The sequence below is a fragment of the Bactrocera tryoni genome, chromosome 5, assembly GCF_016617805.1.
Source record: "Bactrocera tryoni isolate S06 chromosome 5, CSIRO_BtryS06_freeze2, whole genome shotgun sequence".
Taxonomy (NCBI): Eukaryota; Metazoa; Arthropoda; class Insecta; order Diptera; family Tephritidae; genus Bactrocera; species Bactrocera tryoni.
This window is the reverse complement of record NC_052503.1, coordinates 67,251,980-67,263,450: the sequence shown is the minus strand read 5'-3', so window position 1 is coordinate 67,263,450 and position 11,471 is coordinate 67,251,980. Positions and strand designations below refer to the sequence as shown.

Here is an 11,471-nt window from a genome sequence, read left to right as displayed (position 1 = left end):
ACCGCCTAAAACCAAAATATAGAGGTGTAAAAAATAATTTAAAGCTGAAACAAAATATTTTTTGGTTTAATTACTTTTTTAAACTTGAGAAACTAAACAAAAAAACATCATCATCAAATTATTTTTTTGTTTTTAATGTGTGAAAACTAAGAACACCCTCTGCTAAATTTCCATATCAACAGTGCTACCAAGTTTATTGTCATTTTACCGGCTGTTATTTTTCGTTCACCTGCGAGTTTGTAACAGTCGGTTTTCCTTTTCTTTCCATAACGCCAGTTCGTTTATTTTCTTCTTACTCGCACTTTCTCAGCTAGGTTCACTGTCAGAATCGGCCGCTTCAGTCACTGGAACGACGCACATAGAAGGCAGCGGCCGATGGAAATCAACCAGAGAACTTAAGTTCTCTGAATCAACCACAAAAGCGAAATCTGTTAACTACAACAAAACATTTGCGTTAGCAGAGAAGCCAGTCAACGGGCAACGAAAACGAAAAGGTACGCCGCACGGATGCGGACAGAACGGCGAAAAAATCGAATAACGAATCGGTCACAAAAGCAAAAAAACTGAGAACGGCAAAACGGAGAATCGGTGCGTCGCCAGAGGGCAGTGAATTGAAGTTGGATAAAATTGCTGAAAATCTGTGCACTGTGTAAGAGAAGGTCGTATCGGCAAAGTTATCGATTTACTTTGGAGATTAGCTCCAGTTCCAGGCAGAAAAGGCGACAAAATTGTGCGAAAACAGCGTAAAGGTAAAAAAGCTCTAAAATCCAGGAAGAAATTAATAAAAGCAGAAGGAACAGAGTCTGCTGACAATAGTGGCGTAAAGTGTGTGGATAATCGTAGCGACGGCCGGTGTGCTGTTGATTCGCAAGCAGTCGTTGTTGGTGTTGTTGGCAGTGCAAGTAATTGTGCTAGTGTTAGTGATATTGGTGCCGACGTACGGTGCACCGAAAAGCAACATAGCCAAGGAGCAGGACGGGGTAAACGAAAAAAAAGAAAAAGCGCACCACAAGGTGCTGCAAAGACAACGACAACGAAGAAGACTGGGCGAACAGTCTCAAGGGGAAAATCGGGTGGTGCGGCTAAGAAGGTAACAGCATCAGCTGAAATCGGAGCCGGTAGCATAAGCGGTGGTAGCGGAAACAATAGTAATAGTAGTAGTAGCAGCAGCAGAGCTAGCGTCAGCGCAGGCGCGGACACAGAAGAAAAGCAGCTGACCGCAACGCCACCACTACGCAGGACACGCAGCCAACAGCAGCTGCAAGAGGAGACGACGACAGGTAGAACTGGTGGAGCAGCAGGTAGTAGTGGTGTACGACGCACGCAAGCTGCTCCAGCAGCTGCGGACGCTGTTGGCGAAAGCTGCGAGTTGACGACTACTATGGGTGAGACGGGCTGTAAGCATTTCCAGGCGTACGTGAAGGAGCAAAGCTTAGATACGTTTCGCATTATTGATGCATACTTTTCGGCGTGTGTGAATAAGGATGCTCGCGAGAAAAAGGTGTGTTAAAATAAATAATAAGCAATTGTGTGTGTGAAGTTAATGTTGATAATTTTTTAAAATGTATGTGACAAAAATTTGAAAATAAATGAAATATATATAAATATATTTTTAATTTGTCATAGGCGCTTTCCTGCTGTTGCTTTGAGTGTGGCAGTTACGGTTTACAAGTGTATGCTTGCCTCCATTGCATCTACTTTGGCTGCCGTGGCGCACACATAGCTACACACTTGCGTGCGAAAAAGCATTCAATCGCTTTAGAGCTATCACATGGCACACTGTATTGCAACTCTTGTCGTGATTTCATCTATGATACGCGTTGTCGGGAGATAGCAGGTGTTAACCGGCGTTTGGAAGCGAAAGATCTGAGTAAAAGTCTTAGCTGGCAGCCATGGATACCAACGCCAAAAGAGACAAATTTACTATTAGCCAACCCGCGCCGGCGGCGTATACGTGCCAATGAGACAATAGGCTTACGCGGCTTAATTAATCTCGGCTCCACGTGTTTCATGAATTGCATAGTGCAGGTAAGCGGTGTATATGCATAAATAATGGCTGCAAGTGACTTATTACTCTTTTATTTTTGCTTTATTTAGGCATTAATACATACGCCACTGCTATCTGATTATTTCTTATCGGAGCGACACGAGTGCAATGCCAAGTCATCATTGAAGTGTCTTGTATGTGAGGTTTCGCGTTTATTTCAGGTTTGTGCAAGAAAATCATTATGCATTTAAGTGCTTTCCATTTTACTTGTTGTTTTTAATTAGGAATTCTACAGTGGCTCTCGCTCACCATTATCATTGCATCGGCTATTGCATTTGATCTGGAATCATGCAAAACATTTGGCCGGGTATGAACAACAAGATGCACATGAATTTTTTATAGCCACGCTGGACGTGCTGCATCGTCACTGCATTAAAGCTAAAACAGAGGTAGAGAGTGCCAACAAATTGAATAATGCCACATCATCGAGTGGCAGCGGTACCGGCGGTGGCTCCGGTAGTGGTGGTCACAACACGAATGCGAATACGAATGTGAATAGCAACTGCCCCACACAATGTAACTGCATTATAGATCAAATTTTTACCGGCATGTTACAGAGTGATGTCGTTTGTCAGGAGTGTAAAGGTGTTTCGACCACCATTGATCCGTTTTGGGATATATCATTGGATTTGGGAGAGACGGCGCATGGTGGTAGCACGCCAAAGACGCTAATCGATTGTTTGGAGCGTTATACACGCGCCGAACATCTCGGTGAATATGGTAAAATAAAATGTTCCACCTGCAAATCGTATCAAGAATCGACAAAGCAGTTTAGCCTACGCACACTGCCTAGCGTGGCGAGTTTTCATTTGAAACGGTTCGAGCATGTATCCACATTGATCGGCAAGAAGGTCTCCACGTTCATTTCATTCCCCGTTGAGCTAGATATGACGCCGTTTATGTCGGAGAAGAATAATGCATACGGTGATTTTCGTTACTCACTATATGCTGTGGTCAATCACGTAGGCACCATCGATTCTGGCCACTATATAGCCTATGTGCGTCATCATAAAGATACTTGGGTTAAGTGTGATGATCATATTATCACAACGGCGACATTGAAGCAAGTGTTGGACAGTGAAGGGTACGTATGCATAAATGTTGAATGTCTAGTTTTTGGAATTTAATTTTTGATTTATACTATTTTAATGCAGAATGTAGTTGCTTCAGTGCAGCGAATATTCAAACTTAAATTTATATATCTTATTTTGCAATTTCTTGTATACGTTCCTTTTCTCTTTATTTCAGCTATTTACTATTTTACCACAAGAACATTTTGGAATATGAATAGACTGGTTAAACGTAATAATAATTATAATTATAAAATACAACAACAAACTACTACTCTTAGTACTACATAATGACAACAAGATTACAAATACAAAAACGTACCACAGCAAACTACATTTACAATTACAACAAAAACAAACAAACAAATACTTAAGCTATTATTAATAATGCCGTAAACAAACGCTGTATGTGAACAGCGTGGAGGAAGCAGATCAGCAAGATAAAACAAAAAAAAAATAGAATAAGTATTGCAAAGCTTATGTGCGTTGAAGCAGCAAAAAGAAGCAACAAAAATAGCAGCCAAGTGAGAAGAAACAGTGGATGCCAATGAATTTGTGCAACTTTAGCTGTCGGGATCATGTGTTCGTGCTAACGCGTTATTGTGTGGATGCACAAAGTCGTAGTGGCGTGAGTGCAGACGCCAGCGAGCATAGCGGCCTATAGCATTCATAAATTTGCTCTTATTGCCGAAACGCTAGTAATAACGATGAAAGCAACAGTGAAAACAAAACTCTTAATGCTAAATGATTTAACAAAACAACAACAAAAATAGTTTATTCAATATATATTAATAATTTTTATTTATTCTAAAAAAAGAACATAAAAATGAAAGAAAACAAAAGCAAAATAGTATTGTTGGCGTTGGCCGCTTTGACGGCTATCTTATTTTCTCTCTTAGTTCCACAACTGTTTGTGTATTTTTTATTGTGTTTCTACTAATCTGTTTTGGTTTTTTTATATTTTATTTGTATTTACTAATATATTTTTTATTGTTTTTCTTTCCTATTTTTAATTTTTTTTATTAAAATTTTTTTCTTGTAATTTATATTTTATTTTTTATATAAAATTTTTTCGAAATCTATTTTACATTTATCTCTAGTAATTTTTACTTAATTTTTTTATTGCATGTTTTTAGGTTTTGTTCTAATCTATCATTTCTTTATTTTTTATCTATTTTTAATTTTATTTTTTTTTATTTTAATGTATTTTATTTTATTATATTTTATTTTTTTTATTTTATTTTATTTTATTTTATTTTATTTTTTTATTTTATTTTTATTTTTTTATTTTTTATTTTATTTTTTTTTTATTTAATTTTTTTTTATTTTATTTTTTTTTTTTATTTATTTTATTTTTTTTATTTATTTACTCTTTTTTTTTGTAGTCTATTTTTGCCAGTGGGTTCAGTTTCTATTTTCCACAATTAGTTATTCGAATTATGTTATTTGCTGCTATTTTCACGCCTTCATTTTTTTTCCATTGGTTTTTTTTATTTACGTGGTTGCCTTTCGCTTTTTCGCATTTGTGTTTGTTGGTCAAAAATTCAATTTTTTTCACTTATTTAGCTGGCTTGTGCACAACTAAACAGTTAATTACGCTGTGTTACGCCCTTCACGCCGCGAGGTGCTCGCAAACGCCTAAATAGTCTGAACACGTCAGAGTCCAACGGCCGCACACATGCTGACGATAAGGTGCTTTAATAAATGGAAGTCAATTTTCAATGTCAATCGCTCTTAGCTCTTTATTTAAGTAAATAAAAAGGCATTTTCAGTATTATCAATGAACTCTAAAAAACACACATTTTTCCATATAATGCCGATTTACACAAGAAATATGCATTCGGTAATCAGCAAATTATTCAAACACGAGTACTTTTGTCATAATCGGCCTTTACAAGCACAAATATTCCAAGAAAAGTACATGCATTTTGCACATACTTATTTTATTTATTATTTTCGTAAACAATTTCATATCGCCGTTTAAAAATAGCAGTACACATTGGCATGCAGTTAATACAAGGGTTCGATAACGCCAACAGAAGTACTGCGGTTGGAGTATATTAGTCATCAACATATAGTCTTTCGTATAGTTTCCGTTTTTATTTGCCTTTTGATTTTCTTATGATAATTTGTACTCATGTTTATACAAAAAAAACTATATATACTAAAAACTCATAGTATTTATGTAATCACCTAAAAATTAAAATCGAAAAATAGACAGTTTCTTCCTTCAGCAGCAAGCAAGTTTGCTTCCCAAGAAAGTATTTAAAAAATGTTAGTTTAAAAAAAATAAAAGATTGAACACGCTTGCGCACCTTTGGGATTTCGGTGCACAACGTCAACGGGCTCGTCCGGGAATTGAACCCGGGACCTCTCGCACCCGAAGCGAGAATCATACCTCTAGACCAACGAGCCATACTTTCACTGCGCGCTAATAACCAATAAGTACACAGCGTGCTAGTGGTTGTTTTTTGTATACTCACCACGCTGGTTTTTTGGTGTATCAACTTTGATGGTGACTTTCAAATATGCAGTGCTGTATTTTTAGGCACGAAAACTTAAATAGTAGTTTAATAATCGCAATAAATTATTTGTTGAACATAATAATTTTAATTTTCTCTAATTGTTACTGAGTATCATATCAGACTAAGGCAAATAGTTGGATAGACGTAACGTGAATGATCCAGAGTTTCTATCTCCAACAAGTTGTAATTTAACGCAACAGCGGGTTCTACGTTACCAAAATTTACTGAAATCGGAGTTTTGTACGGCAGTTATTTCGGCAATCTAACTCTGTTTCGATCAAAAAGAAAAATAGAGTTTAATTCGACTCGGCAATAACATTTGAATCCTGTTTTCTGCCCCTACAATAAGGGCTGCCGATGATAGCCTACCTTAACAATTGTTTCGAAAAAATACAGCTATGAAGGGTATTATACTTAGCTTGGGGCAGCCATAGTTGACTTTATTTTTGATTTTTGTTTATTTACATTTTCATATTTATTGCAACTAGAGATGCTTTTTAGAGCTTGTTTATGCAAGTATGCCTCAATTTACATATACGGAGTTTTCTACTGACAGCCGAGTGTGTTTGTGGGTACTGTAATTCGATGTCGAATGTTCGAAACCCACTGATTGCCTAACCATTTAATTGTTTTTTTAAACCTAACCAAAAGACTGCTTGATTTTTTTATAAGAATAATAAAAAAAAATATTTAGATCAGCATCACATCTATAGTAAAAATATTAATAAAATAAAAATTAACTGCTGAAATAGGGCCTAAAATAAATTTCAACTGTTTCTGCATATATGTATGTATGTTGACGGCGAGTTACAAAATCGGCTTGAACTTTCAACAGTAAATCACACAATTTGTAGAGGATTTGAGAATTACTAGTTAATATTTTTTATTTTCATTCATTTAATTTATTATATTGTGAATACATTTATTCAAAGTGATTAAAATTGTAATAGAATCATTTTGCTAAATTTCTATTCCATTATCTACCGTTAGTTCTTCCATTTTCTAAAAATAAAAAAAAAAAACAAACAACTGCGTGGTAGCATATCGTTCTTTTGTTAAAATTTTAGGATTTATTTTATGAAAAAATGGCGCCAAGACATAAGAAAAAGAATTCTCTAAATGATCGTTTAGAGCTCGTCCGAAAACACAACACATCTGCTGCGGAAGTTATTCTTCAAAGCAGTTCACAGAGTAAAATTGAAAATACACCGCTTCGGAAGGACAATGTTTCCCAAAAACAAACGCCAGAGTTGGAGCAGCTAATTCCAGATGGCTGTGTTTGCCATCGTGAGGCTAAAACTTTTGTTTGCATTTTTTGCAAAATGTTTAGTTTTGGACGCATTGCCGAAATGTGTAGCATTCATCCAAATGTAAGTGGAGTTAACTTTTCTAATTTTGTGAATATTTATACTATTGCTTATTAAAACGTGTGATGCTGTAATTGTTGCAGCATAAATCATAACGAGACTAATTTTTAGGATTTTAATTGATTATAGTCGCTACGACCGAATGTAGGAACCGTATATGTGTATATATAAAGTTAAATGTTTCCTTTTATCTGCACTCATTGCTTATACATATAGTCTAGTAATTCTTCTTTTCCCTTCACGTAGGTTTCATATCTAATGGATTTCACCTGCTGCCCTTATTGTTCTGGCCCTTCGGAACATCTTCACATGGTTAATATGGAATATGAACGTTATTTCAAGACTTGAGGACCCTGAAACTTGATTCGGATTGGTGGATGTATTCAAAATGCTTTTCTTAGTCAACCTTCAATACTCGTATAGTTGAACTATATTTCTTTTAGTATATAATCATATTATTGAAACACAATGGATTTTAAGTTGTTTTAAGTTAATTAAATGAAGTACTAAGAATGGATGAACAACTTTAAAATGTTATTCATTTGCTATTAAATGAAATCTGTTCTCCATAGGAATTAAGTTTTTTTAAGTTAATTAAATGAAGTACTAAGAATGGATAAAAAACTTTAAAATGTTATTCCTTTGCTATTAAATGAAATCTGTTCTTCATAGGAAATTAAGAAATTGTATTAAACATGTTTAACTGTTATTGTTTTTAAGTACTAAAAACGTTAATACTTTGTGGTGGGTCCAGAATTTATCAAAATTGCTTCACATAGTCGGGGCAAACACTCCACTAACTTCTGGCACCTACTGTGTGGAATTGCGTATCTACCATGCCTCCTCGGTCCCAGTTCTGAGTTCTTCAGCATCTTTAAATTTTTTATTAGCAATCTGCATCATAACATTGCTCCATAAGTTTTTACATAATTGTGTTTACATCGCGCTGACTAGTTCAGAACGTTAATATTTTCTGCATTGAGTCAATTCTTTAATATCATCATATTTAGGATTATTTTAATGTATAAAGATGCAAATTCACGGGCATCGATTCGAACGCAAAGGGTTCCCACCCAAATACTCAACCCAAATTTCTCATTTATTTCAGCCATAATATCTCATGAAGATTTAAAACGATCCGCCTTGCTTTTTCTAATTATGGTTATATCAGCAAGTTCCGTTGTTTCACGCGTAGCAGCTTTGTTCCAGTAAATTAATTATGTACGATTTTCCTGGAATAATTCATAATTTTGGCAATCTAAGTTGAATGTTTGGCTTTTTTGTGTAGATTTAAGATCATTCTCCTTTTTTCCAAAATACAATGCAACATTCTACCCCTTTTTCTAAATTTTAATTTTATTAACAGATGTAATAAATGCAATGGATGGAGTCATCCTAAGACCTGATCAGGCACACAAGGAGTGGACTACAAGTTATGTGACCTCATGCTGCCAACGCACTACTGCGACACTAGCCTTTACCGGTGTGCAAAACTACACCCAGCTCGAGCACTGCGTCGCCACTCCAGTTGAGTGACTAACAAAGGATCTCTACGGTCGCCAAGTGCTCAAAGAGGCAGCATCTTCTCCAACCTTCATCCGCTCCAATCTTCATGCGAGACTTCTTTATTAAATCCTTTTGCTCGCACAGTCTGTTCCATGTTCGTTACATTCGTTTGTGCGTTACAACAGTCAGGTGCACTTCTTGTACTGGCTGGTGTCACTTTTCCACATGTTCCTGCGCAGCATACGGGAGTAGAGTGTGTCGTATGTTATCCCGTGCTGCATGAGTCTCCCACGCAACACCCGGGGGTTTAACAGGTACTACATCCACCACCTACAGGATCACTCCCTCACTCCCAGGATCACCTAAAGATACCCGTGATAAACCAGAATACACCAATTTAACTGCAACATGCATTCATGAGCCGGGAACGCTTATCAATAGCTGCGGTCTAAGAAACCAAATTAATTTAAACGGCTCAGATCTTCTGAGTTGTGCAGTAAACGGCTATATTTCCAACCTTTGTCACTTCTTGCTCATAAAGTCTCCCCCACTAAACACAGCTACAGTTTATGGCGTTCATTCGGCAATCTTTGCTCCTTCGCACCTAATACGTCCCCTAAAACTTCTAAAGTACAGAACCGCAACAAAATCCTCAAGTCGCTAGCCAGCAGCTCATGGGAAAAAGACAAGGGAACATTGTTGGCAGCATACAAGGCAATCGGGGGCCGGACTTAAACTACACCGCATCGGTATGGTCGCCTGGAATGCAACGGAGAAGCTTCAGACGTGTTAGGACACTACAATCAGGACTATCACGGGATGCTTCTTGATGTCTCCGGTCGAACACTTAAACAGCGAGGCCCATATAATCCGGTTCAGGAACATATCGACTTTCTTTTCAAGCAGTTTCAGCTGTAATATTTTCGCAAAGCGAAGCTTCATCTTAGGAACATCAATAGGTCCTTCTTTGGTAACGTCGACGGCATTGAACAGTACGCCGACCAGACTTTGGACGCAACTCACTTCCGGTACGCACTGACCGCCATTCATAGTGGAATGGCATACTTGGAGTCAAACTACCACTCATTGCAGACGACGAACTCGAGTTGCCGCTAGAATTTGGAGTGACTCTTGCGCAAACTTCGTTCGGGATACTGTAGCAGGTTTAATTCCTACTTATCCAGAATCGACCCCGACATATCCTCACATGTCTCTAATCACCCCTTTGCATGCCCAACGAACCGCACTCATCTAACACCACACTCCCCCACGTCGAAACAGCATGTTAACTGAGTCTACCGTTAGAAGACTTCGATGACAACCAACCACAAGCTCGGATTAAAAATAACCATTAAAACGACAACAAAAAATTATGTCTTTGCTTGGAAGACTTTTATTTGACGAGGTTTGGCGTTAATTATTATCCAAAGCAACGGTATAAGCTATGTAAAAAGTTGTTCTAATCGGACCACTATAGCATATAGCAGCCATACAAACTCAGTTCTTTTACGGAAACTTTGTGTATTTGTGAAGGGTATTATAGCTTCGGTGAAATCGATTTTTTTGTTTTTGTAATTTCGTTTAAATCAATTTAATTTTTTAATCAACCGAAATAAATTTTAAATTTTTTCCAAAGATCCTAAAGTAGAGTTTTTATTTATCGGCCTTAGTATTTTTATATCTATCGGTACACATACATATATTGTAAATATTGTATCCCGTCAACTATTATACATATGTATGTGTGTACTATTTCAGCTCCTCAGTGCATATAAATCACTATATGCTCCCAATTCCATATTTATAGTCACTTAAGTTACCAATTTTTCTTATTGCCAACAAAAAAGTTCAATGCCATTTGCCAGGCAACAACAACAATAGCTTACATATGTATATAATTTGTTAGAGCAAGCAAAATATCTGAGAAATGCAAGGAATCGCTTACTTTATAAAAGGATACAACTAATTTTGTTATTTTCTATTTTTCGCCAGACATGCTTAACACATATTTTCCTACATTTGAGTACATCTAACACATAACATTTGTCTACACATACACTTCCTATTTGAGTGCCAAGATTCAATTCCTCAACCAGCTTGCCACACCATTATAACCTTCAATCACTTCTCAGCGGCGCTATTCAATCAATCTACGAAATTTACGTCAAGAAAGAGTTGGCGGCGGCAGAGCGCAATTCAACGTAAATGACACAAAAGAAAAATGTATACAATTGTAAGCATGTGTTGATGCTCAACAATGAATGGCATGCCGTAAATATGAGGAGAAGGAGGAGCTGAAATAAAATAAATTCAGAAAAAGAACGATGAGCTTCTGCGAGCATCGAATTACAGCGCACAACAGACATATTGCCACTAACCTGCTAACCAGGCAGCCACACAACCACTCAGTATCTTAACCGCACAAAGGCACCGCTATACGCCCACCGTGCAGCTGAGGCTTACAGATCAACAAATCGTGCGTAAGTGTTGGAAATGCCACTTAATGTCTGTATGTACGAAATTATGTCGATATAGAACTGTTTAAAGCGTTACGATGCAAACATATATACTCGTACGCAAGTTCCTCCTTAGAGCTGGTGAGACTTCCATGGATAGTGCGATGTAATAAATCATCATCAGCACAGGGTTAACGGCATTGGTGGGTTTATGTTCATCGATAATTACAGTGAGGTCGAAAAAAATTTATACATTGAATAAAAAGCCTAAAAGCTTAGTGTGTCCTTAGGTATTCTGTCATTCTGTGGGTGGACGTTGATGGAGGTGTAACAGCACCGTATTGGAAATGATGACAGAATATTTCTAGAGGTCTGCTGAACACCATCCACATGTACACGACTAGGCAACCACGTCACTGTTGATAATCATAACTTCGAAGTTGTTGATAATTTCGTCTAATCAGAATAACTCCTGCCACCAGGTGCTACTTCGAACTGAG

General features: G+C 37.0%; 2 protein-coding genes and 1 non-coding gene across 3 annotated transcripts; 2 read left to right on the top strand and 1 right to left on the bottom strand.

Annotated features, from left to right (window-relative positions):
• Nucleotides 1–291: 291 nt before the first annotated feature.
• Nucleotides 292–3,903, top strand: LOC120777711 (ubiquitin carboxyl-terminal hydrolase nonstop). The gene is made up of 5 exons (XM_040109189.1): nucleotides 292–1,501; nucleotides 1,627–2,028; nucleotides 2,098–2,208; nucleotides 2,272–3,131; nucleotides 3,296–3,903. Exons 1-5 carry the CDS (start codon nucleotides 1,382–1,384, stop codon nucleotides 3,336–3,338), a joined length of 1,536 nt encoding a protein of 511 aa, XP_039965123.1. The 5' UTR covers nucleotides 292–1,381; the 3' UTR covers nucleotides 3,339–3,903.
• Nucleotides 3,904–5,460: 1,557 nt separating this feature from the next.
• On the bottom strand, nucleotides 5,461–5,532 carry Trnap-cgg. Its single transcript has one exon. It is a non-coding gene; the product is annotated as a tRNA-Pro (tRNA).
• Nucleotides 5,533–6,686: 1,154 nt separating this feature from the next.
• On the top strand, nucleotides 6,687–7,533 carry LOC120777705. Its single transcript, XM_040109184.1, has 2 exons — nucleotides 6,687–7,012; nucleotides 7,256–7,533. The coding sequence occupies exons 1-2, from the start codon at nucleotides 6,728–6,730 to the stop codon at nucleotides 7,355–7,357; spliced, it is 387 nt and encodes a 128-aa protein (XP_039965118.1). The 5' UTR covers nucleotides 6,687–6,727; the 3' UTR covers nucleotides 7,358–7,533.
• Nucleotides 7,534–11,471: the final 3,938 nt, after the last annotated feature.